We start from the raw sequence: 26,323 nt of genomic DNA on the forward strand, positions 1-26,323 counted from the left end.
CGGACGTCAAGACAAAAGGATTCCGATCAGCTGCTGCCGTCCGCAGCGGGGAGGGGGCCGATGCTACCACCCCGTACGAGTACGATCTGCCGCCTGCCGTGCCCACTGCTGTGCCCAGCCTCTCTATGGGGTGGGGTCTGCCGCTGTAGTGCCATGCCCACAGTGCGCGCGGCAACGACGAGACCGGTGGTGGTGTCGCTAGCCACCCACCCACCTCGCCTCGTCTTTACTGTTGCTGCCACGTCTCCTCGACACATTTCCCACAAGATCTGCTGTTCCTCTCGCACAACGCCGAACCACGCGTGCGTGGTATCGATATACAGTGTACCAGTACTACGCTCCTTTCGCCGCTTCTGTATACTTATATATATACGACCCGCCCCGGCCCCACCAGCAAGCAAGCAGGCAGGCTCGCTCGAGCTCGACTTCGTTTTCTGCTCTACCCTAACCAACATCACAATTCACATGAGGGATACCCCGACCGACGCGCAGTGCAGAACAATGCACAAGAGGAGGAGGATAAGACGTCTCTGCCCCCCTCCCTCCTTGATTAAAGCCACAGTGGGCTGGCCGGGCCCCCTGATCAAAGCTTTACGAGCAAAAGCAGACGCGAGCCAACTGGTAAGGGATTCCCTCTCAGCTCTGCGCTGCCTGTGCTGGAGCTGGCAAAGTCACGAGAAGGGAGGCAGTGTGTGCCGTAGGCCCGTACTAGGAATCTACAGGAGTTGCATTGCGCATGGGGGCCCACGCACGCGCCATCACCAGCAGCAAGTAGCAGCAGTGCAGTGCAGTCAGTCGGTCAGTGTTTGGCTCGTGCCCACCCACGCCACTGTAGTGTAGTCTGTATGCGGTCCACGGCCCTCCCCTCTCATCTTTTCTCACTTTGAGGTACTGTACCGCGCCCTCCTCTTTTTCGCGCTCCGGCCGGGGCCTATAACCTCAGGCTGTCTCCAGCAACGTCCCCTAAATTTGATCCCCTAAAGGAATATTCTTTGTCCTTTACAGCACTCTCTAAAAGATTCTGTACTCTATATCTTCTTCATCTCCAGCAGTATCCCCTAAATTCCATCCTCTATATCAACAGTGTACTAGATTTGACATTCTATATTATTTTTTACTACTCGTCACCACGTGAGCGTACAGACATAAAAAGGTGTACAGTGTATAGAGCACCCTCTACAGATAGAGAACGCATGCCATCCTCTAAATTTTAAAGGACGATTTAGAGTTCCTTGCTGGAGGGATAAAGGACCTGACCGTTCCCTACATTTAGAGTACAGAACCCTTTACCGTCTGGAGACAGCCTCATAGCCTGTACGAGCTCCTGCGTGCCTGCCCCTGCTTTTTGCGTCTCTGACACGACGGGGCCAATCGCATCGCAGCCAGTCGCCGCCCGACGCCCGTCGTCGTCTCGCAGCCGCAGCAGCGATTGATGAGGTTAAAGAGGCTATGATGAGGTTGCCCACGAACAATTTCCTCACCATACCACTACGAGCAGCTAATAAAAGAAAATCCCTACCACCATGTACTGTCACTTGACAGCTCTGAAAATCCATCAGGACACATGATCCTCAGATGACACGCATGTTTATCCTCCAAAAATGGTAGCCAGAGACCTCAAAAACACATACTAGTACTAGTGTAGTATCAGATCACGTTCCTGAAAAAAAAATTACTCCACGGAGAAAGGACGAACGTGCAGATTGCAATATCATCCCCCCAACAGCAGGTGGTTGCAGGCAACCCGCAACCTTCATCGGCATCAGCCCAGTGCGGCCTCTGTAGAACAGGACAGTAGCTTTTATTCATAAAAGGATTCGCCAAGTCCGCAGAGAGAGAGAGAGAGAGAGAGCGCGCGCTCGTACAAGACGAACAGTCCTGGCTATATAGCCTCGGCGACAACGTTCAAAAAACCAAAACGACAAAGCCAGCAAAATTATTCAGCGCGCAAGGACAGTGTAATTTTACAGCGCGACAACTCGCTACCAAATACGCTACTCGCGAGACTCGATGAACTTGTGTATGTCGTCCATCCGTGAGGAAATACTGGTGCTCCATCTCCGAGCGACCAGAAAGCAGAGAGTTTTTTTCCTTCTTTCATTCTTTTTGGAAACCTGGTTCATTCGTTCTTCTTCTCAAACTTGGCCCTGTCAGCGCCGCTGTAGGGGGCGACGTGGTATGCGTACTGCTGGATGACGGAGAACACCACCATCTCAAGGATCACCAGGACGTTCTGGATCGCCTCCTGGATGTGCTCCACGTCCAGCCAGAAATGGTGGGATTTGATCACGCCTGCTTGGGTTAAAACATCGAGCGCAAAACCCTGCAACGATAATGGGGAGTGGGTGTGTCCTGTTAGCGTAAAAAAAAATCGGAGGGCCAAGTGGTTCTTCAATCAAAACAGGCAAATAGCTCTCTCCATTCCAAAATATATGGAGGTTCCTTCCGAATTCAAATGGTGCCTGATGTACCCTGTCCGGCTAATGCAAAGTGAATATGTCCTCCAGCAGGATCAAACTACAAATTAAGTTTGTCTCCATAATGGATGAGATACCTCAAATTGACTAGCGTATTTCAGTTTTTCGTTTTAAGTGTAGCTTTCGTTTCCACTACACCTCTTTCTACAACTCTGGCTTTCTCACCCATAAAGTAACACGTACTTGTGAGTTGTGACACTGTTTCATAAGGAATTATTTATCTGAAATTCACATGTGATTACATGAGCTAAAACTGTAAATGGAATTCCTAAAACAGAAATGATGGCACGAAATTGGACACAGGATGGTCATACAGAAAAGCTAACTAAATCAAAAAAAAAAAATCAAAGAGAAATGAACCTTCATCTTACGGCATGCCAAGCACGTACTATCTAATCCACATTAATCATCTCAGTGAGTTGTCTATAAGAAATCAAGAGAATCACTCGTGCAAAGTTATATAAATAAAGCTTTCAGAAAAGCTGAAGAAGGAACCAAACGGCCATTCAGGTCGAGATGATATGTATACCTGCCAGAAAGAGAAGAAGACAATCCCTTTGATGCACAAGAACTTTGCAAGAGGCTTGTGAGGTGCCAGCTCTTTAGCAAACAAGTGGTAGAAGAGAACCAATGCATATAAGGCCATGGAGACTGAAAAGTTCAGTATAATACTAAACGTCCAGCTGACCCAGCTGGGGTACAGCCCAAGAAGCTGGAGTGCAATAATCAGAATGGAACATACTGGCCTAACAATAACAAATTGCCAGGTCCAATACTTCAGAAGCTTCAATGTTTTGTGCTCCAATCGGACATTGCGGGGCTGCCATAACAGAACGCATAAGATTATTAGTTCCTTTCAACAAAGATATAGAAACCAAACTGAGAAACGTGTGAACTTAAATACAAATTGTGCATGAAGACAGAGGAAAATGAAAATAAAAAAGGAAAGAAAGGAGCAGTTTTCAAGTCGTCCGATTAGTCGCAATTAATCGTCCAAGCCGGTTTGGACCAATCACGATTAATCACCCAAGTCGTCCAACTAATCATGATTAATCGCTCAAGTCACGACTAGCAAGTCGTCCGACTTGAAAACAATAAAGAGCTGGCCAGCCCACCAGTCAGCCCACATACCCCTCCCCTAGCATGACCTACCATCTGTGTTTCTCCCTCCCTCCCTCAGCTTATAGCTAGCTCTTGTTCTCTTGATAAGATGCTGATGCCGCAACTTCTCCTACCTGCCACTTGCTTTTCCTCACAGATCTGCGCCCTCAATAGATCACTATTACCATCCCCTTCCAGATCGACCGTGCTGCAGCTGACCAGAGCAAGTACTGAGTCGGGCACCAGGCTCCAGAACCAGCAGGGAGGGCTGCAGGTTGCTGGCCAGCTTCCCTCCCGTTCTTCCTCTCTTCTCCCTCCCTAACACCCTTTTGCTGATTTTTTGGTCATGGAAACAGGGACACCCCAAATCCCAGCATGCCTCGTCACCTTGGTGACGCCTTGTAAGCCATGATACAAACAGCATTATTTAAGTATATAGTCTGGTTTCAAAAACTAAAATTAAAGAAACTGGATCAAACACATAAAAAACACTTTAGTACACCAGAAGATTTGGAAAGATATAACTGAAGAAACTGGAGTTGAAATAAAAGATAAATCTGGTGTAAGCTTACTCATCATTAAGTATACTCCCTCCAGTGCAGTAAAGTTAGTCGTTTAGGACATGATTGTGCATACCAAGGAGTGATTAATTATCATAGAGTTTTCCCTGTTTGCCCCTATTAAATAGGGATATGGGTGCATTAATGCCACCAAAACAATCAGGCTTGATTGGTTGCTGCAGCAGCTCCAAGGCATTCTAGACTGGAGGTCTCAAGTTCGATTCCTCTTAAGTGCATCTTTTTTTGTGCAATTACTAGGGGCAACAACGTCCAAATCCCAGACCCACGCGCGCTATGACTTCTTTTTGTGCACGCTCGGTCACGCGCAGGATGACTTCTTTTACTGCACCGGAGGGAGTATAGTTCAATCATTCTAAGAAAAGCTACATGAATGATAACTTTAGTAATGGGGAAGTGTAAATGTTCTTGTAAAGATTGGAAATAATTATAGTCCCACTGGGGAAAATGCAGTCTCCTTCAAATAAGTAAGGTTTCTTATAGATATCCCCAGGTATGGACCTGTAACATAACTCACCATAGCACAGGCCACATCGCAAAACTTAAGAAGCAATCATAGAAATTCAAAAATAAAAAAGGTTCTCTCTACCAAGGAAAAAGAAAGGTACCAGGAAAAGAGAAACAGGGAAGGAATGATGAAGCACCCTCCCTTTGATTTCATCAGGGACTATGTTCTTGCTGATAGATATATTCAAGTAGCTGTACATCAATGCCATAAACTTAGCAATCACCTGCATAATTGAAAGGAAAATACAAGTGTTAGTGAAATAGCAAGCTTCATTTAGGCCTATAAGAATATGGTTGACCCAAAGAAGACTCACCAGTGCCTCATAGCATTCTTTAACAGCATCTAAGAATGTGAAAAATGTCTTGCTACCCTGGATATCAAGAAGACCCACGAAGGAAGAGATAGCGTATAGTGGAGCCATCAGCACAATAATAAGTATGGCTTTCTGCTCCTTGGGGTTTTTCCAATAGAAGAGATGTTGTGACACCAATTGCACAGTGAAATGCATAGTCAGCATTACACAACCAGCTGCCCCAAGGAGGGTCAGAGTCCCGGGATCCATTTTACTTAGATCCATCCCCGGGAATGGAGACATGAATGACATGGTGCCTGAAAAATACAGATTAGGTTCTTTATCGAAGGATACATTTATACTAATGACAATTCAAACATAACCCTATTTAACAGAGGAACCAAGGACATTAATACAACACGATACTTCACAAATATTTGATTAAGCCCAGGCATATGTAGATCCCATTTGAAAAATGCACTTTGTGAACTTCCAAAATTTCTAAGAAAATAAATATGTGTAGGCCATGGACAAGTATGTTAACACAGAACATTTTAGTGGAAAAACTATACCTTACGCGAGCTACACAAAACGCGAGAAATAATTTGATTTTTTTTCCTTCGCACAAATGAGACGGGGTTTTTGCCTTTTTTGGAACAAGCAGTGTAGCACACATTGACACATATGGCCATTTTTTCTACAGAATTTTGTATCTATTTTATTTTTCTCACAAATATCAAGTGCACTTTTTAAGAGGGCGTAGTACATAGGTAGGTGCTCTTGAGCTCAGCTTGGCTGCACTCCACTGAACAGGTGATCAATCAAATGTTTTGCAAGCACAATTTTTGTTTAGTTAGAGCCAGGTTTGGCTTCAAATTTTAGGTAAATTAATCCAGTGACCATTCTTTCTGTAACTAGATTTGTCTAATGAAGACCAAGCAAAGAACTAAAAGCCTGCAGAATTGATTTTAGAACTAATAGAAAAGATATAGAGATGCATTAAGAAACTTCTTTCATGTTTGCTACAAGGATACAAAGGACCAAAGTATACATTCTTAAAAAGAAATGAAAATCAGAGGTTCACTATAGAATAGGTACAGCATATTTTGTCATGTGGGGCAAGCAGTACCAGCGATGGGCCCGTGAAGGGACGCGGACAGGAGCGCGTCGCCCATGCCATAAGGGCGCGATCACCGCAGACAGAGTTGGACCGTGCAAGTTTATTTAGAAAGCTGGCAATCAGGCCTAGAATTAGCAGTTTTCATCTCCAAGCTGTTAGTGGTCGTGGGCTACTTATCTCTTGTAATTGACTCAGTTAATTTTGAAGGCAGACTCAGTTTGGAATTGTCGTGGGCTACTTATCTCTTGTAACAGACGCATTTTAGTATTAAACAATAACGGATCAATTTCCCAATCTGCCTTCTTCTTAATCTCGTCCCCTTCACCATAAGGCATCCAGGGGAACAACTCCGCGTCATTACCGACCGAGACTACGAACTCCAAGCCGAGGTCTAGCTACCCCCAACCATGACGCCCTTTACAACCTAGTATCGCGTTCGGCCGCAGGCAATTTCAATGCCATCAACTTCATGCAGGATCGCCACTCCTACACATCATCGTCCAAGACGAAGCCTGCAGTCACCGACGAACACCACAACGACCGACCATCCCATTTCCAGAAGATGGACTTCCCCAAGTTCGACAAGTCTGATCCTCTCGTGGTCATCAACCCTTGTGAGTCCTTCAATCAGCAGTGAATCACGGAGAAGGTATGGATGGCCTCCTACAACCTCGAAGAGGGTGCCCAGATGTGGTTCATCGAAGTCCAACAGGATGAGGGCACCCCGCCATGGCATCATTTCATTGAGCTGTTGCATCTGCGATTCGGGCCGCCCCTGCGCTGTAACCCCCTCGACGAACTAATGGCCTGCAGCCTCGACATCAAAGCTCCACAACCCGCAGTCCCTCGTTTTCGCCATGAGCCTCGTGCACAAGCTAGAGTTGTGCTACCAGTGCACTGCTGCCGTTGCTCCGGCCATAGCAGTCATGCCTGCACACCTAGGGCCCCTTGCCGGCACCACCAGCCTGAATCGCGCTACCGCTGCCACCCCCGGCCAACACCACAGCGCTTGCGACTGTCTCTGTCAAGGGGCGACCAGTGAAGCATCTCTCTTAGGCAGAGATGGAGGAGCAACGCCATCTGGGTCTCTGTTTCAACTGCAAAGAAAAATTCAGGCGCGAAGCCGCGAACACAAATGCGTCTGCCAGCGCATCTTCCTCCTGGACCTGGCCACCGCCAATGATGAGGACGAGACCAAATTGACGGAGTGCAACGAACCTGACCCCCAGATCTCCCTGCACGCACTACGGGTGACTGCACCAACAAGACGATGCAGGTGCAGATAGTGTTAGGATTTATGGGCTTGGCCCAAATTAAGAATTTCTAATAATTCCAGGAAAATCTCAAAAGCCCATATAAGTGGATGGCAAAGGGATAGGTGGAACCAATAGCACCATATTGCTAGCTCTTGTGGAGTAGAGCTAGCTTAAATATGGAAGCCACACTCACTCACCAAGTCATGGATGAGAGGAGAGAGTGTGGAGAGCCACACGCGCGCGCGCGCTCGCTCGCCTCGCCTGGCCTGGCCTGGCCTGGCCTGGCCTGGGCGAGGCGGGGCGAAGGGCGCGGGCGCACGACATGCGCGTGAATGGTCCGCCGAAATCCGGCCCCTCGCCTTGCGGGGGCGCGGCTACCTTTTGCCGTTTGATTTTTTGGTTTCTTGGCTGTTACGCTTATCCTAACCGATCGCTATAAAATCTCAACTGATTGCGAGATTTTCGTGGCGGATAAGCACGGGGGTCGCGGACTCGGCCCTATAAAAGGAGCCCGGCAGCCAGCCTCCAATTGATCCCAATTCGCTTTCGCCTCTCTTCACAGCTGAGCCGCCTTCCAGTTCTCTTCGTCCCGATCGTAGAGGTGCATCTGCGATTAGGAGAGCAGGTCTCCGAAACCCTTCGCCTTCTAGATCCTGCACCAGGAGAGGCCGAATAAGGTTTTTGGGAAGCGTCTTCACGCGACTGCTCGTGATCTGATTGACCTCGTCGATCCTGCTGATTTCGCTACTTCGACATCGTCGACCCTGCTGATTCCGGCGCGTGCCATCTATCAGTAAGTCTAATCAGTACGCATCATCTGATTTGGCTTGTTATTTCAGTGCTTGTGATTTTTGTCATGATTTATATTCGAAATTTAAACTGGAATTTGTCTAATTATTCAACAATCCAAAAACCTTATTGTAGACAATTTCCTAGTTTTTCTATGGCTGCTTTTGCCGATGCGCTCAAGCCAGAAAAGTTCAATGGTATGCACTTTAAGAGATGGCAAGTCAAGGCCACGCTCTGGCTTACTGCTATGAATGTCTTCCATGTTAGTAAAGGCAGACCTGAGGGTCCACTGACTCCTGAACAGGAGAAAGAGTACGACCATGCCAATACTATGTTCACGGGAGCCGTTCTTAGCGCCCTTGTTGACCGTCTGGTTGATGCGAATATGCAGTACACAGACGGGAAAGAGTTGTGGGATGCACTTACTACGAAGTATGGTGCATCAGATGCTGGCAGTGACCTGTATATCATGGAGAGCTTTCATGATTATAAGATGGTTGATAATCGCTCTATTGTAGAGCAAGCTCATGAAATACAGTGTATAGCCAAGGAGCTCGACCACCTTAAGATAGTCCTTCCTGACCGATTTGTGGCTGGGTGCATTATTGCAAAGTTGCCTTCTACATGGAGGAACTTCGCCACAGCTCTGAAACATAAGAGACAGGAGATATCAGTTGAAAATCTGATAGCGTCTCTGGATGTTGAGGAGAAAGCTCGGGCTAAGGACACGAGATCTAAAGGAGGCGAGGGCCACTCCAGCGCCAACATGGTTCAGAAGAACCACAACAAGGGCAAAGGGAAGCCAAAATCTAACAAGCCCAATAAAACTACCAACTTCAAGAAGAAGAAGAACAAGGCTGAATTGACATGTTTCGCATGTGGCGAGGCGGGTCATTTTGCCAAGGATTGTCCTGATCGAGCGGATCGCCGTGGCAAAAAGGGCAATGTCAACACAGTGATCGCTAGCAATGAGGAAGACAAAGGGTATGGTAATCTACCTTTCATCTTCTCAGTATTTCAATCACCTAGTTGGTGGCTTGATACTGGTGCTAATGTTCATGTGTGTTCTGACATTAACTTGTTCTCTTCTTATCAGGGCGCCCGGGATTCTTCCGTGCTAATGGGGAATGGGTCACATGCTTCTGTTCATGGCACTGGCACGGTGGATCTGAAGTTTACTTCGGGAAAGATCGTGCAGCTGAAGAACGTGCATCATGTCCCTTCTATACACAAGAATCTCGTTAGCGGAACCCTTCTATGTAGAGATGGGTTCAAGGTAGTTTTGGAGTCCAATAAATTAGTTGTGTCCAAGTCTAGACAATTTATTGGTAAAGGCTATGATTGCGGAGGCTTGTTCCGCTTTTCTTTGTTAGATTTCAATAATAAGTCTGTGAACCATATTTGTGCTAATGTTGATGATCTTGCGAGTATTTGGCATTCTCGTTTGTGTCATATTAATTTTGGCTCTATGTCTCGGCTTGCAACCATGAGTTTAATTCCGAATATCACCATAGTCAAAGGTTCTAAGTGCCATAGTTGTGTGCAGTCGAAGCAACCTCGAAAGCCTCATAAGGCTGCTGAGGAGAGACACTTGGCACCGCTAGAACTCATACATTCTGATCTTTGTGAGATGAATGGTGTGTTGACAAAAGGTGGTAAGAGATACTTCATGACATTGATTGATGATGCGTCTAGATTTTGCTATGTATACTTGCTTAAAACTAAAGATGAGGCTTTAGACTACTTTAAAATCTATAAGGCTGAGGTTGAAAACCAACTAGAGAGAAAGATCAAACGTCTTAGATCAGATCGTGGTGGTGAGTTCTTTCCCAAAGTCTTTGACGATTTCTGTGCAGAACATGGCATTATTCATGAGAGGACTCCTCCCTATTCACCCGAGTCAAACGGGATTGCTGAAAGGAAAAACCGTACGTTGACTGACCTGGTGAATGCCATGTTAGACACTTCTGGTTTATCTAAGGCATGGTGGGGGGAGGCAGTCCTGACTTCATGTCATGTTCTGAATAGAATTCCTATGGGCAAAGAAGAGAAAACCCCTTATGAGAAGTGGGTTGGGAGAAAACCATCACTTTCATACTTGCGCACTTGGGGGTGCATGGCGAAAGTCAATGTACCAATTAATAAAAAGCGCAAGCTTGGTCCAAGGACAGTGGATTGTGTCTTTCTTGGATATGCTTCGTGTAGCATAGCTTATAGATTTTTAGTAGTTAAATCTGAAGTTCCTGATGTGTATGTTGATACTATTATGGAATCACGTGATGCTACTTTCTTTGAGCATATATTTCCAATGAAAGACATTCATAGCAATTCTAGATACTCTTCTGAGATAATTCCTGAACATAATACACCTATTGAGAGTTTTGAACAGCCACATGAAATTGTCCTAGAGGAGGATGACAATGATGCTCCTAAAAGGAGCAAGAGACAAAGGGTTGAAAAATCCTTTGGTAATGATTTCATTGTGTACCTTGTGGACGATACTCCTACTACCATTGCAGAAGCATTTGCATCTCCAGATGCAGATGATTGGAAAGAAGCAGTTCATAATGAGATGGACTCTATTCTTTCAAATGGTACGTGGGAAGTCACTGATCGACCCTATGGATGTAAACCCGTGGGTTGTAAGTGGGTGTTTAAAAAGAAGCTCAAGCCTGATGGTACAATTGAAAAGTACAAGGCTAGGCTTGTGGCTAAAGGCTATACTCAGAAAGAAGGAGAAGACTTCTTTGATACTTACTCACCTGTTGCTAGAATGACCACTATTCGAGTACTACTTTCTTTGGCTGCCTCGTATGGTCTCCTTGTTCATCAGATGGATGTAAAGACAGCTTTTCTTAATGGAGAGCTGGACGAGGAAATCTATATGGAACAGCCTGATGGATTTGTAGTAAAGGGTCAAGAAAGCAAGGTGTGCAAGTTATTGAAATCTTTGTATGGTCTGAAGCAAGCACCAAAGCAGTGGCATGAGAAGTTTGACACTACTCTAACGTCTGCAGGCTTTGCCATTAATGAGGCAGACAGGTGTGTATATTATCGCTGTGGTGGGGGCGAAGGAGTTATATTGTGCTTATATGTTGATGATATATTGATATTTGGCACAAACATTGATGTGATCAATGAAGTCAAGTCTTTTCTATCAAAGAGTTTTGATATGAAAGATCTGGGAGAAGCTGATGTGATTCTAAACATCAAGCTGATTAAGGCAGATGGTGGGATTACTCTCTCGCAATCTCACTATGTTGAAAAGGTTTTGAAGCGATTTGGCTTCTCTGAGTGCAAACCTTCTCCAACACCTTATGATCCCAGTGTGACACTGCGAAAGAACAAGAGAATTGGTTTAGACCAATTGAGATACTCTCAGATTGTCGGTTCACTCATGTATCTTGCTGGTGCAACAAGGCCCGATATCTCGTTTGCTGTGAGCAAATTGAGTAGGTTCATGTCAAACCCCGGGACTGATCATTGGCATGCACTTGAGCGGGTTATGCGCTACCTGCAAGGTACAATGAGTTATGGAATTCACTATTCTGGTCAGCATGCAGTACTTGAAGGATATAGTGATTCGAACTGGATATCTGATGCAGACGAGCTTTATGCCACCAGTGGTTATGTCTTTACTATTGGTGGAGGTGCGGTATCATGGAGGTCATGCAAGCAGACCATTTTGACGAGGTCAACCATGGAAGCCGAGCTAGCTGCACTTGACACAGCAACCGTTGAGGCAGAATGGTTGCGTGAACTCTTGATGGACTTGCCGGTGGTTGAGAAACCAATACCAGCTATCCTTATGAACTGTGACAATCAGACAGTGATTGCTAAAGTGACGAGTTCTAAGGATAATGGAAAGTCATCAAGACATGTCAAAAGACGATTGAAGTCTGTCAGAAAGTTGAGAAACTCCGGAGTTATAAGTGTGACTTATATTTCAATAGATAAAAATCTGGCAGATCCTTTTACCAAGGGACTACCACGTAATGTGATAGAAATCGCATCGAGAGAGATGGGTATGAGACCCGAATAAAGTTGCCATGGTGGAAACCCAGTCTATGTGATCGGAGATCCCGTGAATTAGGTCCTGGGAAGAACAAGCCATTGGTGAACTGAGGAGAGTAACTTTTGACCCTCTCTAAGTAAAGATGCAATACTCTCAAATGTTGTAAGGCAGGTTGGCTTTGTGCCTTAATGTGTTCTGTTGGCTTGTATTAGCGAAGATGTTGTCCTGCAGAACATTCTTTGAAAGAACACACCTATATGAGTTAGACTGTCTAACGTCGCAGTCTATGAGATTTGGGTGATCTCTAGTAAACTCATGAAGAGACCTTGGAGTACGACGTATATGCTCCACCCGAGAAGGGGACTACTGGTAGCCAAGTACTGGTCATGACTTCAAGTGAAACCCATTCACGCAAAACTTGCAATTCAAGGCATAGTCCATTGTCCAAGTTGTGGGTTGGTGTAACTTGGAGTTCTAGGCGGAAGTTCAACTTAACAGTCTCTGCTGAAAAACTAGTATATTAAACAGTAGTGAACAGTGGCGAAAACTGCAGATGGGCATTTGAGATCTGGTGGGGGATTGTTAGGATTTATGGGCTTGGCCCAAATTAAGAATTTCTAATAATTCCAGGAAAATCTCAAAAGCCCATATAAGTGGATGGCAAAGGGATAGGTGGAACCAATAGCACCATATTGCTAGCTCTTGTGGAGTAGAGCTAGCTTAAATATGGAAGCCACACTCACTCACCAAGTCATGGATGAGAGGAGAGAGTGTGGAGAGCCACACGCGCGCGCGCGCTCGCTCGCCTCGCCTGGCCTGGCCTGGCCTGGCCTGGCCTGGCCTGGCCTGGCCTGGGCGGGGCGGGGCGAAGGGCGCGGGCGCACGACATGCGCGTGAATGGTCCGCCGAAATCCGCCCCCTCGCCTTGCGGGGGCGCGGCTACCTTTTGCCGTTTGATTTTTTGGTTTCTTGGCTGTTACGCTTATCCTAACCGATCGCTATAAAATCTCAACTGATTGCGAGATTTTCGTGGCGGATAAGCACGGGGGTCGCGGACTCGGCCCTATAAAAGGAGCCCGGCAGCCAGCCTCCAATTGATCCCAATTCGCTTTCGCCTCTCTTCACAGCTGAGCCGCCTTCCAGTTCTCTTCGTCCCGATCGTAGAGGTGCATCTGCGATTAGGAGAGCAGGTCTCCGAAACCCTTCGCCTTCTAGATCCTGCACCAGGAGAGGCCGAATAAGGTTTTTGGGAAGCGTCTTCACGCGACTGCTCGTGATCTGATTGACCTCGTCGATCCTGCTGATTTCGCTACTTCGACATCGTCGACCCTGCTGATTCCGGCGCGTGCCATCTATCAGTAAGTCTAATCAGTACGCATCATCTGATTTGGCTTGTTATTTCAGTGCTTGTGATTTTTGTCATGATTTATATTCGAAATTTAAACTGGAATTTGTCTAATTATTCAACAGATAGGGGGCGCCTCTCTACTCACACTCCTCGACTCAGGCTCTACCCACAACTTCATCTACAAGGAAGCTGCAGGCCACACCACCCTCCAATCCCTCCCCGAGGCAAGATGCTGGTCACGGTGGCCAACGGTGAGCAGGTGCCGTGTCAGGCCTATACTGCGCATAGCCTTCACCGTCGGTGATGAGGACTTCACAGCAGATTTCTCCATGCTTCCCCTGACGGGCTACGACGTCTTGCTGGGCATGCAGTGGCTGGCGCCCCTTGGCCCAATCTTGTGGGATTTCAGCGCCCACACCATGTCCTTGTGGCACCAGGACCACAAGGTCTGCTAGCGGGGAATCGCAGGTCCGGCCAGCCCAGCCCTACAGGCCTGCTCTGATAACAACCTCATGATGGTTCTGCTCCACGAGTTTGCCATCGTCTTTGCTGAGCCAACTTTCATGCCGCCGCCACGCTCCAGGACTACTGCATCAGTCTGGTTCTAGGGTCAGCGCCGATGGTTGTGCCAATATTCCACCACAAAGACAAGCTGGAGCACAATGCTCCACCATGCTGGCCCAAGGGCTGATCCAGCGCAGCACGTCGACGTTCTCCTCACCGGTCCTGCTAGTCAAAAAGGACGACAGCATGTGGTGTTTCTCCTCGTCGGAACCTGATATCAGAAGCTTCTGCCAACCATGTACCTCCGATTCCATGGTTTAGATTTGTCCTAAGTCAATTTTTTTAGCTTTGAGCACCAATACCTAAAAGTCTAATTAAATTTACAGCATAAGGCTGATGCTGCTAGATTTATCATGCAAAATAATTTCATAATATATGATTATCTCCATTTGAAATAATACTCCATCTGTCCAAATTAGTATTCACTTTAGCTCTTAGTTTTTATGTCTATATTCAAATGGATGATGATGAATCTAGACACATATACAAAACACATACATCAATTATTGTATGAATCTTTAAAAATATAAAATGAATTTTAATTTGGGACAGAGGGAGTATATTTTTTATATGAATTGCTAGTCAAAGGGTAATCTTTGAGGCTTCGAAACCTTGCCAGTGTCCTAAATGACTTACATTTGGAATCAGAGGGAGTAAATACTACAACTGAAATCAGATCAGTGCTAGCAACATCACAGAGACAGAATACACACTCAGTGCTCAGGCACTTGCCTCAGGACAAATCTAACAAAGAGAGGAGGAGCTGGTGTTGGATTCAGCACACCAAAATCTACTGCAAGGCAAGAGGGAGTGAGGAGGAACTGATGGTAGAATATAAGGGTTGCAAGAGAAAGAAGCAACTGTGGGAAAGAACCACTGTACATGGGGCATGACTGTGAATAAAAGCAATGCCATAGGATATGTGCTATATACATTTCAAGTAATTCAGTGGTATCAATCTGAATCCTGAAAATAGTTTTTCTAGCCTCCAAGTTTGTTTACTTAACTAGAGTGTGGTAAGAAGACTATTTCCTAAACAGTAGAATACTTCTGTAGGAGGCTTGGTAAAGGAAACTACCTTATGCTCCTTTCTTAGGGTATATGTTCAGTTACAGTAACTGAATTCATTTTTGTCAAGAGATTAAATGGCACTATGTCTCTATCGACCACCAAATAATGACTTGACACAATCCACTTAACTAAAAAGGGGCTAAGTAAGGCACACTATTCCATTGGTTGAAAAATAGGGAAGTTGCTGATTATGTGCAGTGTGCTGTAAGTTAAAAACTACTGTTTAGAACAAGGATCTCATTCGTCAGAGACTGAAAGAACTATCGGCTATATATGACATTTTCTAAACAGTGTTTGTGAACTGCATATTACAATATCAACATAAGCCTTTGATATATACGGAAGACAGAAGACACAAAAGTCAATCAACTAAGAGTATTCCACTCTTAACTGACCCACAATTCAGCTTCTTCTCAGGGTATATTGAATGAGGCACTTCACCTATGTACATGTATAAGGATATAAAAATAAAACAGACTGTGCTTTGAACACCTATAAGTTGTGCAGCAAATTGACAAAAAAAAATCTCCAAAGTCAGTCAAGTAGGACATACAGCCATGCTCCGATGGGATGATAATAAAGCAAGATTTCTGCACCGATACAGCGACCTGAGCACTAGACACATGAAATAATTTAATGCTTGTAGGCCTAAGTTTTTGTTTCTTTTCTAGTAAAAAAACTCATCATAATTCAGCCTTGGACTTCTCAACAGTAGAATGAGATGTTACACAAATTTACAAAATATGATGACAATTTCAAGCAATAATTGGGACCCAGGACCGCATGATGCACAAATCAATACTGCAATCCTTCATCAGGCAACACATGAATGGTGCAGTCAAGCTTCCCGTGTAATCGACATGCAACCAAAATATCAAGAGTAACAAGTTAAGAAAAAAAAATATATAGATGTACTTCATTATTTATTGTACCAACATATCGAATATCAAGTCCAATTCATCCTCTTAATATAGGATGAATTAAAACTTGAAATTTGGTATATTGGTAGAGTAATAATGAAGTACATCCATAAATTTTAGATAATTTTTCGTGACTTCCGGTGGTTTGATTGCACAGGAAGCTTGATTGCAGCATTTTTTTTCACCACACAAATAGGAGGCTTAGCATGCTATTGCAGTGAGTAGGTTTGCCACAGCGATTCCTGGAACTGTTTTGTAAAAATGCAACCCGAAGCTGGTAGCAAAAGGTAGGCTGATATTTGACGACTCAAAGCTCACGCTTCCCCTCCCCTGCCTCTACAGTCTACACCCTCCCATATATCTCTCTAGTCTCTCCCCCCAAATATCTGCACGGCCAGGACGGCGCGCCCCCTGAATCAATCAACTAACCACCCTAAGATCCGCATCTCGTGATCGTGAGTCGCGACTCGCGAGACCAGGGCGGCAGAAGGGCCGCACCCGCGCTGGATCAAAACCCCGTCGAGAAACCCCAGAGCGAGCAAGGCATCCAGGCCACGGAGACCACAGGTGAGTGGGAGACCGCCTGAGGTAAGCGGGAGAACCCTCACCTTCGCTGGAGCAGTGCAGCCTCCGCGCCTGGTCGTTGGAGTCGTCACTGCCACCGTCAGATTAGCTCGCCTCGGCCTCGCGTCGCCGGGGCCACTCGGTTCCCTCCGCGGCTCCGTCAGCCGCCCAGTCCGCCTACCCGCGGTATAAAGAAGAAAATCCGCGTCGACCTCGCGGGTTAGTCACGTGGCGACTTGGCAGAGTCAGTACTAATTGCAGTGACGATCTGGCTGCAGGTGGACCCTCTGATTAACTTAAGTCTGAGGCGTGCGATCTGGTTTCTGGTAGCATCCATGGCTCCAGCAGCGCGCCGACGCCCGAGACAGGTGCGAAGGCTCAGGGTTAATGCCCACAGGTCGATCACCGTCGGCACATGGATCCCCAAGTCCGACGCACCGCCCAAGTGAAAACGAACATTTCTTTTTTGAAACTACGTGAAAACGACTGAGTGTGAGGAAACGACTGCCTCGCCAGGTGATGTTCTAGAAACGGTAACTCGTTTTCTTGCGAATGACGCATGTTTCAAACACGTGGTTGCGTCTGATCGTTGGTCATGTTGTGACTGTCAATACATAATACATATGGATTAAAGTGAATACTATAGTATCTAAGTAAGATCCAGAGAAATTGATCTACGAAGGATTTATAAGTCAATTCTTAAATAAACACCATTAATCCCTGAAGTGAATATAGACATAAGAGAAAGCAAATGAGAAATCATAAACACTGTGAAGGTGTCATATAAACACTTAGAAGTGCATATTGAAAAGCTAGCACGAAGTTATGATATTGTTTAAATACTATAACGCCCCGTTTGGATAATTGGAATTGAATTCCATTCTAATAATAGTAATTTAGGAATATATCAATTAAGCTAATTCGGTGTTATGCAAAATATATTTATATACTATTATTAGCAAGATGTCGGAGACATTTATATGCTATATTTTTACTATATAGGAGTGAGATGAAGAGTGTCATGTAAGTTACAGAGCAGAAACAAATTCTACTAATGCATAAAATCATTTCTCATCCTCCACCCCATGAATTTGAGATATGCTTATATCTGAACGTTGGAAAGTGGTGGATGTCAAATTCCTAACTAAATAAGTTACTTTATTAAGTGAAATTCAATTCCTTTAAAATGAAGGGATTCAAACGTCCCGTAAAAAGAATAAGAGCAATGGTGTCGGGGACCATAATTAGGGGTACCCTCAAGACGCCTAATTCTCAGCTGGTAACCCCCATCAGCAGAAAGCTGCAGAGGCCTGATGGGTGCGATTAAGTCAGGGATCAGTCCATACGAGCGACTCGATCACGCCTCGCCCGAGCCTAGCCTCGGACAAGGGCAGCCGACCCCGAGGGATTTCCGTCTCGCCCGAGGCCCCCCTTTAACGGCGGACACATCTCCGGCTCGCCCGAGGCCTTGCCTTCGCTAAGAAGCAACCCTGACTAAATCGCCGCACCGACCGACCGAGCCGCAGGAGCATTTAATGCAAAGGTGGCCTGACACCTTTATCCTGACGCGCGCCCCCCGGCAGAGCCGAAGTGACCGCCGTCGCTTCGCCGCACCACTGACCGGTCTGACAGAAGGACAGCGTCGCCTGCGCCACTCCGACTGCAGTGCCACTTGACAGAGTGAGACTGACAGGCAGTCAGGCCCTGCCAAAGGCGCCATAGGAAACTCCGCTCCGCCCGACCCCAGGGCTCGGACTCGGGCTAAGACCCGGAAGACGGCGAACTCCGCCCCGCCCGACCCCAGGGCTCGGACTCGGGCTAAGACCCGGAAGACGGCGAACTCCGCTCCGCCCGACCCAGGGCTCGGACTCGGGCTAAGACCCGGAAGACGACGAACTCCGCTCCGCCCGACCCCAGGGCTCGGACTCGGGCTAAGACCCGGAAGACGGCGAACTCCGCTCCGCCCGACTCAGGGCTCGGACTCGGGCTAAGACCCGGAAGACAACGAACTCCGCTTCGCCCGACCCCAGGGCTCGGACTCCGCCCTGGCCTCTGCCGAACGACCTCCGCCTCGCCCGACCCAGGGGCTCGGGCTCGGCCTCGGCAACGGAAGATAGACTCGACCCCAGCTTCGGAGGAGCCCCCACGTCGCCCGGCCTCGGGCGCGGGCCTGCCACGTCAACAGGGAGCGCCATCATCACCCTACCCCGAGCCGACTCGGGCCGCAGAGAACAAGACCGGTGTCCCATCTGGCTAGCTTCGCCAGATAGGCAATGATGGCGCCCCGCGTGCCCTGTGACGACGGCGGCTCTCAGCTCCCTTACGGAAGCAGGGGGACGTCAGCAAGGACTCGACCGCACCGACAGCTGTCCCTCTGCCAAGCTCCGTTGCTCCTCCGACAGCCACGACATCACACCAGCAGGGTGCCAAGATCTCTCCGGCTGCCACATTGGCATGTACTTAGGGCGCTAGCTCTCCCTCCGCTAGACACGTAGCACTCTGCTACACCCCCATTGTACACCTGGATCCTCTCCTTACGACTATAAAAGGAAGGACTAGGGCCTTCTTAGAGAAGGTTGGCCGCGCGGGGACGAGGACGGGACAGGCGCTCTCTTGGGGCCGCTCGCTTCCCTCACCCGCGTGGACGCTTGTAACCCCCTACTGCAAGCGCACCCGACCTGGGCGCGGGACGAACACGAAGGCCGCGGGATTTCCACCTCTCTCACGCCCGTCTCCGGCCACCTCGCATTCCCCCCTTCGCGCTCGCCCACGCGCTCGACCCATCTGGGCTGGGGCACGCGGCACACTCACTCGTCGGCTTAGAGACCCCCCGGTCTCGAAACGCCGACAGTTGGCGCACCAGGTAGGGGCCTGCTGCGTGTTGACGAACAGCTTCCCGTCAAGCTCCAGATGGGCAGTCTCCAGCAACCTCTCCGGCCCGGGACGGTGCTCCGTTTCGGGAGTCTTGAGTTCATGTCCCTCGACGGCAGCTACGACATGATACTCCTTCCACCGCCGTGCGACAACGACAATGGCGGCCGACAACCCGCCCGCCGGCGGCGGAACTGACGACATCTTCCCCGCGTGGTGGAAGAACAACATTCGAGCTTGCCCCGTCCTCTCCCCCGCCGTCGGAGGAGGAGGCGGGGCAACCTAGGCCAAGCGGGAGGCCGCGCTTCGTCGGCTGACGAGCAAATCGACGTCCCCAGCGCCCCAACGGAGGGCACCCCAGGCGTCGACCTCGCGTTCGAGACGAAGGCAAGCGCCGTCCCCCCGCGACACGCTGATCCCGAGCAAGAAGACGACGCCAGCGCGCTCGCGGAAAGCTTGCAGGACGTCGCCCTCGTACCTGAGACGACGGTGCCACCAGTCCCCGACGTGACTATGTCGCTCCTCGTCGACCAAAAGGTACTGACTGATCCCCATCCTACGTCATTTCGACTCGGCCTCAACCCGCCTAGCGACCTTGCTTTGGCGGGCGCTCTCGTTGAGGCGAGTGCAACCCCTCTGGGGTTTCGTATGCGGTCGCCTTGGGACCGATTGACGGACGTCTCGACCTACGGGCCCTCTGGGTCTGAGGAAGATGACGATCCCAGCATCTGTTGGGATTTCTCCGGATTTGGCAACCCCAGTGCCATGCGGGACTTTATGACCGCATGTGACTACTGCCTCTCCGACTGTTCCGACGGTAGCCGCAGCCTTGACGACAAGGACTGCAGCCCAAGCCGCGAATGTTTCCACGTCGAGCTAGGGGATCCCTCCGAAGGCAACCATCTCGGCATGCCGGAGGACGGTGATCTTCCTAGGCCGGTGCCTCGCGCCGACATCCCGCGGGAGCTAGCTGTGGTCCCCGTTCCGGCGGGGGGTCACGACCCACAACTCGAGCAAGTCCGCGGGGCGCAGGCCAGGCTCGACGAGGGAGCAGGAGCGCTTGAGCTGATCCGCCGGGACGTCGGGCAGGTATGGGCGGGCCAACCCCCATCCGGAGAAATGTGTCACCTGCCCCAAGGTTTCCAGCACCGCGTTGCCAACGACGTCAGGGTCAGACCGCCACCCGCATCCAGTGGGGCCGGTCAGAACCTGGCTGCCGCGGCGATGCTCCTCCGCGCGATGCCGGAGCCATCAACCACCGATGGTCGGCGAATCCAGGGAGAGCTCAAGAATCTCCTGGAAGGCGCTGCGGTCCGACGGGCCGAGAGCTCTGCCTCCCGAAGGCAGGGATATCCCTCGGAACCTCACGCCGCGACTTCCCGATTCATGCGGGAAGCCTCGGTCTACACCGGGCGCACGCGCAACACCGCGCCTGCGGCCCCGGGCCACCTCGGCAACGAGCACCATCGTCGCGACCGTCGGGCCCACCTCGACGAAAGGGTGCGCCGAGGCTACCACCCCAGGCGTGGGGGGCGCTATGACAACGGGGAGGATCGGAGTCCCTCGCCCGAACCACCCGGTCCGCAGGCCTTCAGTCGGGCCATCCGACGGGCGCCGTTCCCGACCCGGTTCCGACCCCCGACTACTATCACAAAGTACTCGGGGGAAACGAGACCGGAACTGTGGCTCGCAGACTACCGCCTGGCCTGCCAACTGGGTGGAACGGACGACGACAACCTCATCATCCGCAACCCCCCCTGTTCCTCTCTGACACTGCTCGCGCCTGGTTGGAGCACCTGCCTCCGGGGCAGATCTCCAACTGGGATGACTTGGTCCAAGCCTTCGCCGGCAATTTCCAGGGCACGTACGTGCGCCCCGGAAATTCCTGGGACCTCCGAAGCTGCCGGCAGCAGCCGGGAGAGTCACTCCGGGACTACATCCGGCGATTCTCGAAGCAGCGCACCGAGCTGCCCAACATCACCGACTCGGATGTCATCGGCGCGTTCCTTGCCGGCACCACCTGCCGCGACCTGGTGAGTAAGTTGGGTCGCAAGACCCCCACCAGGGCGAGCGAGCTGATGGACATCGCCACCAAGTTCGCCTCTGGCCAGGAGGCGGTCGAGGCTATCTTCCGAAAGGACAAGCAGCCCCAGGGCCGCCCATCGGAGGAGGCTCCCGAGGCGTCTACTCCGTGCGGCACCAAGAAGAAAGGCAAGAAGAAGTCGCAATCGAAACGCGACGCCGCCGACGCGGACCTTGTCGCCGCCGCCGAGTACAAGAACCCTCGGAAGCCCCCCGGAGGTGCCAACCTCTTCGACAAGATGCTCAAGGAGCCGTGCCCCTATCATCAGGGGCCCGTCAAGCACACCCTCGAGGAGTGCGTCATGCTTCGGCGCCACTTCCACAGGGCCGGGCCACCCGCAGAGGGTGGCAGGGCCCACGACAACGACAAAAAGGAAGATCACCAAGCAGGAGAGTACCCCGAGGTCCGCGACTGCTTCATGATCTACGGTGGGCATGTGGCGAATGCCTCGGCTCGGCATCGCAAGCAAGAGCGCCGGGAGGTCTTCTCGGTGAAGGTGGCGGCGCCAGTCTACCTAGACTGGTCCGACAAGCCCATCACCTTCGACCAAGCTGACCACCCCGACCACGTGCCGAGCCCGGGGAAATACCCGCTCGTCGTCGACCCCATCGTCGGCAACGTCAGGCTCACCAAGGTCCTGATGGACGGGGGCAGCTGCCTCAACATCATCTACGCCAAGACCTTCAGGCTCCTACGCGTCGATCTGTCCTCCGTCCGAGCAGGCGCTGTGCCCTTCCACGGGATCATCCCTGGGAAGCGCGTCCAGCCCCTCGGACGACTCGACCTTCCCGTCTGCTTCGGAACGCCCTCCAACTTCCGAAGGGAGACCTTGACATTCGAGGTGGTCGGGTTCCGAGGAACCTACCACGCGGTACTGGGAAGGCCATGCTACGTGAAGTTCATGACCGTCCCCAACTACACCTACCTGAAGCTCAAGATGCCGGGCCCCAACGGGGTCATCACCGTCGGCCCCACGTACAAACACGCGTTCGAATGCGACGTGGAGTGCGTGGAGTACGCCGAGGCCCTCGCCGAATCCGAGGCCCTCATCGCCGACCTGGAGAACCTCTCCAAAGAGGTGCCAGACGTGAAGCGACATGCCGGCAACTTCGAGCCAGCAGAGACGGTTAAGGCCGTCCCTCTCGACCCCCGTGGCGACACCTCCAAGCAGATCCGGATCGGTTCCGGGCTCGACCCCAAATAGGAAGCAGTGCTCGTCGACTTTCTCCGCGCAAATGCCGACGTCTTTGCGTGGAGTCCCTCGGACATGCCCGACATACCGAGGGATGTCGCCGAGCACTCGCTGGATATTCGGGCCGGGGCCCGGCCCGTCAGGCAGCCTCTGCGCCGATTCGACGAGGAGAAGCGCAGAGTGATAGGCGAGGAAATCCACAAGCTAATGGCAGCAGGGTTCATCAAAGAGGTATTCCATCCCGAATGGCTTGCCAACCCTGTGCTCGTGAGGAAGAAAGGGGGGAAATGGCGGATGTGTGTAGACTACACTGGTCTCAACAAAGCATGTCCGAAGGTTCCCTACCCTCTACCTCGCATCGATCAAATCGTGGATTCCACTGCTGGGTGCGAAACCCTGTCCTCCCTCGATGCCTACTCAGGGTATCACCAAATCCGGATGAAAGAGTCCGACCAGCTCGCGACTTCTTTCATCACGCCCTTCGGCATGTACTGCTATGTCACCATGCCGTTCGGTTTGAGGAATGCGGGCGCGACGTACCAGCGGTGCATGAACCATGTGTTCGGCGAACACATCGGTCGCACAGTCGAGGCCTACGTCGACGACATCGTAGTCAAGACAAGGAAGGCTTCCGACCTCCTCTCCGACCTTGAAGTGACATTCCGATGTCTCAAGGCGAAAGGAGTCAAGCTCAATCCCGAGAAGTGTGTCTTCGGGGTGCCCCGGGGCATGCTCCTGGGGTTCATCGTCTCCGAGCGAGGCATCGAAGCCAACCCGGAGAAGATCGCAGCCATCACCAGCATGGGGCCCATCAAGGACTTAAAAGGCGTACAGAGGGTCATGGGATGTCTCGCGGCCCTGAGCCGTTTCATCTCACGCCTCGGCGAAAGAGGTCTGCCTCTGTACCGCCTCTTGAGGAAGGCCGAGTGCTTCGCTTGGACCCCTGAGGCTGAGGAAGCTCTCGGGAACCTAAAGGCGCTCCTTACAAAGGCGCCTATCTTGGTGCCCCCAGCTGATGGAGAAGCCCTCTTGGTCTACGTCGCTGCGACCACTCAGGTGGTTAGCGCCGCGATTGTGGTCGAGAGGCAAGAAGAAGGGCATGCATTGCCCGTTCAGAGGCCAGTCTACTTCGTCAGCGAGGTACTGTCCGAGACCAAGATCCGCTACCCACAAGTTCATAAGCTGCTGTATGCTGTGATCCTGACGAGGCGGAAGTTACGACATTACTTCGAGTCTCATCCGGTAACTGTGGTGTCATCCTTCCCCCTGGGGGAGATCATCCAGTGCCGAGAGGCCTCGGGCAGGATCGCAAAGTGGGCGGTGGAAATCATGGGCGAAACAATCTCGTTCGCCCCTCGAAAGGCCATCAAGTCCCAGGTGTTGGCGGACTTCGTAGCCGAATAGGTCGACACCCAGCTACCGACGGCTCCGATCCAACCGGAGCTCTGGACCATGTTTTTCGACGGGTCGCTGACGAAGACGGGAGCCGGCGCGGGCCTGCTCTTCATCTCGCCCCTCGGGAAACACGTGCGCTACGTGCTACGCCTCCATTTCCCGGCGTCCAACAATGTGGCTGAGTACGAGGCTCTGGTCAACGGGTTGCGGATCGCCATCGAGCTAGGGGTCAGACGCCTCGACGCCCGCGGTGACTCGCAGCTCATCATCGACCAAGTCATGAAGAACTCCTACTGCCGCGACCCGAAGATGGAGGCCTACTGCGATGAGGTTCGGCGCCTGGAAGACAAGTTCTACGGGCTCGAGCTCAACCACATCGCTCGGCGCTACAACGAGACTGCGGACGAGCTGGCTAAAATAGCCTCGGGGCGAACAACGGTTCCCCCGGACGTCTTCTCCCGGGATCTGCATCAACCCTCCGTCAAGATCGACGACTCGCCCGAGCCCGAGGCACCCTCGGCACAGCCCGAGGCACCCTCGACTCAGCCCGAGGCGTCCTCGGTTCAGCCCGAGGTACCCTCGGCCCCCGAGGGCAAGGCACTGGACGTCGAGGAGGAGCAGAGCGGGGCCACGCCTGATCGAAATTGGCAGGCCCCGTACCTGCAATATCTCCGCCAAGGAGAGCTACCCCTCGACCAAGGCGAGGCTCGACGGGTGGTGCGACGCGCCAAGTCGTTCGTCTTGCTGGGCAATGAGGAGGAGCTCTACCACCGCAGCCCCTCGGGCATCCTCCAGCGATGCATCTCCATCACCGAAGGACAGGAACTCCTGCAAGAGATACACTCGGGGGCTTGCGGCCATCACGCAGCGCCTCGAGCACTTGTCGGGAATGCTTTCCGGCAAGGCTTCTACTGGCCAACGGCGGTGGCTGACGCCACTAGAATTGTCCGCACCTGCGAAGGGTGCCAATTCTATGCGAAGCAGACCCACCTGCCCGCTCAGGCTCTGCAGACGATACCCGTCACCTGGCCCTTTGCTGTATGGGGTCTGGACCTCGTCGGCCCCTTGCAGAAGGCGCCCGGGGGCTACACGCACCTGCTGGTCGCCATCGACAAATTCTCCAAGTGGATCGAGGTCCGGCCCCTGAACAGCATCAGGTCCGAGCAGGCGGTGGTGTTCTTCACCAACATCATCCATCGCTTCGGGGTCCCAAATTCCATCATCACCGACAACGGTACCCAGTTCACCGGCAAAAAATTCTTGGATTTTTGCGAGGACCACCACATCCGGGTGGACTGGGCCGCCGTGGCTCATCCCATGTCGAATGGGCAAGTAGAGCGTGCCAACGGCATGATTCTACAAGGGCTCAAGCCCCGGATTTACAACGACCTCAACAAGTTCGGCAAGCGATGGATGAAGGAACTCCCCTCGGTGATCTGGAGCCTGAGGACAACGCCGAGCCGAGCCACGGGTTTCACGCTGTTCTTCCTGGTCTACGGGGCCGAGGCCATCTTGCCCACAGACCTGGAATACGGCTCCCCGAGGACGAGGGCCTACAACGATCAAAGCAACCAAGCTAGCCGAGAAGACTCACTGGACCAGCTGGAAGAGGCTCGGGACAAGGCCTTACTACACTCGGCGCGGTACCAGCAGTCCTTGCGACGCTACCACGCCCGAGGGGTCCGGTCCCGAGACCTCCAGGTGGGCGACCTGGTGCTTTGGCTGCGGCAAGACGCCCGAGGGAGGCACAAGCTCACGCCCCCCTGGGAGGGGCCATTCGTCATCGCCAAAGTTCTGAAGCCCGGAACATACAAGCTGGCCAACAATCAAGGCGAGGTCTACGGCAACACTTGGAACATCAAACAGCTATGTCGCTTCTACCCTTAAGATGTTTTCAAGTTGTTCATATACCTCGCGCCCACGCAAAAGTTTAGTCATCAAGGAAGGGTCGGCCTCGCCTCGGCAAAGCCCGACCCTCCCTCGGGGGCTAAAAGGGGGAAGACCCCCTCTGCGTCCAAATTTTCCTCGAAAAAAGACCTCTTTTTAGCAGAATTTCTTTCGTGCTTTTTTGACTACTTCGAAAAGCGGATCCTGGAAACGACGGAGTACACGTAAGCAGCCAAGGCTGACCGAGCCGAGGGACTCCTACGCCTCCGGGATACGGATACCTCACTCATCA

The 26,323-nt window shown here is 51.0% G+C and overlaps 1 protein-coding gene across 2 annotated transcripts; it reads right to left on the reverse strand.

Moving 5' to 3' along the window:
• Positions 1–1,780: 1,780 nt before the first annotated feature.
• LOC100283673 (uncharacterized) lies at positions 1,781–17,091 on the reverse strand. 2 transcript variants are annotated; one of them, XM_035960610.1, is made up of 6 exons: positions 16,648–17,091; positions 15,673–15,734; positions 4,978–5,273; positions 4,765–4,887; positions 3,007–3,297; positions 1,781–2,323 (listed from the first exon to the last, which is right to left on the reverse strand). In XM_035960610.1, exons 3-6 carry the CDS (start codon positions 5,266–5,268, stop codon positions 2,120–2,122), a joined length of 909 nt encoding a protein of 302 aa, XP_035816503.1. In that variant the 5' UTR covers positions 5,269–5,273; positions 15,673–15,734; positions 16,648–17,091; the 3' UTR covers positions 1,781–2,119.
• Positions 17,092–26,323: the final 9,232 nt, after the last annotated feature.

The sequence above is a fragment of the Zea mays genome, chromosome 7 (genome assembly GCF_902167145.1).
Source record: "Zea mays cultivar B73 chromosome 7, Zm-B73-REFERENCE-NAM-5.0, whole genome shotgun sequence".
Lineage (NCBI taxonomy): Eukaryota > Viridiplantae > Streptophyta > Magnoliopsida > Poales > Poaceae > Zea > Zea mays.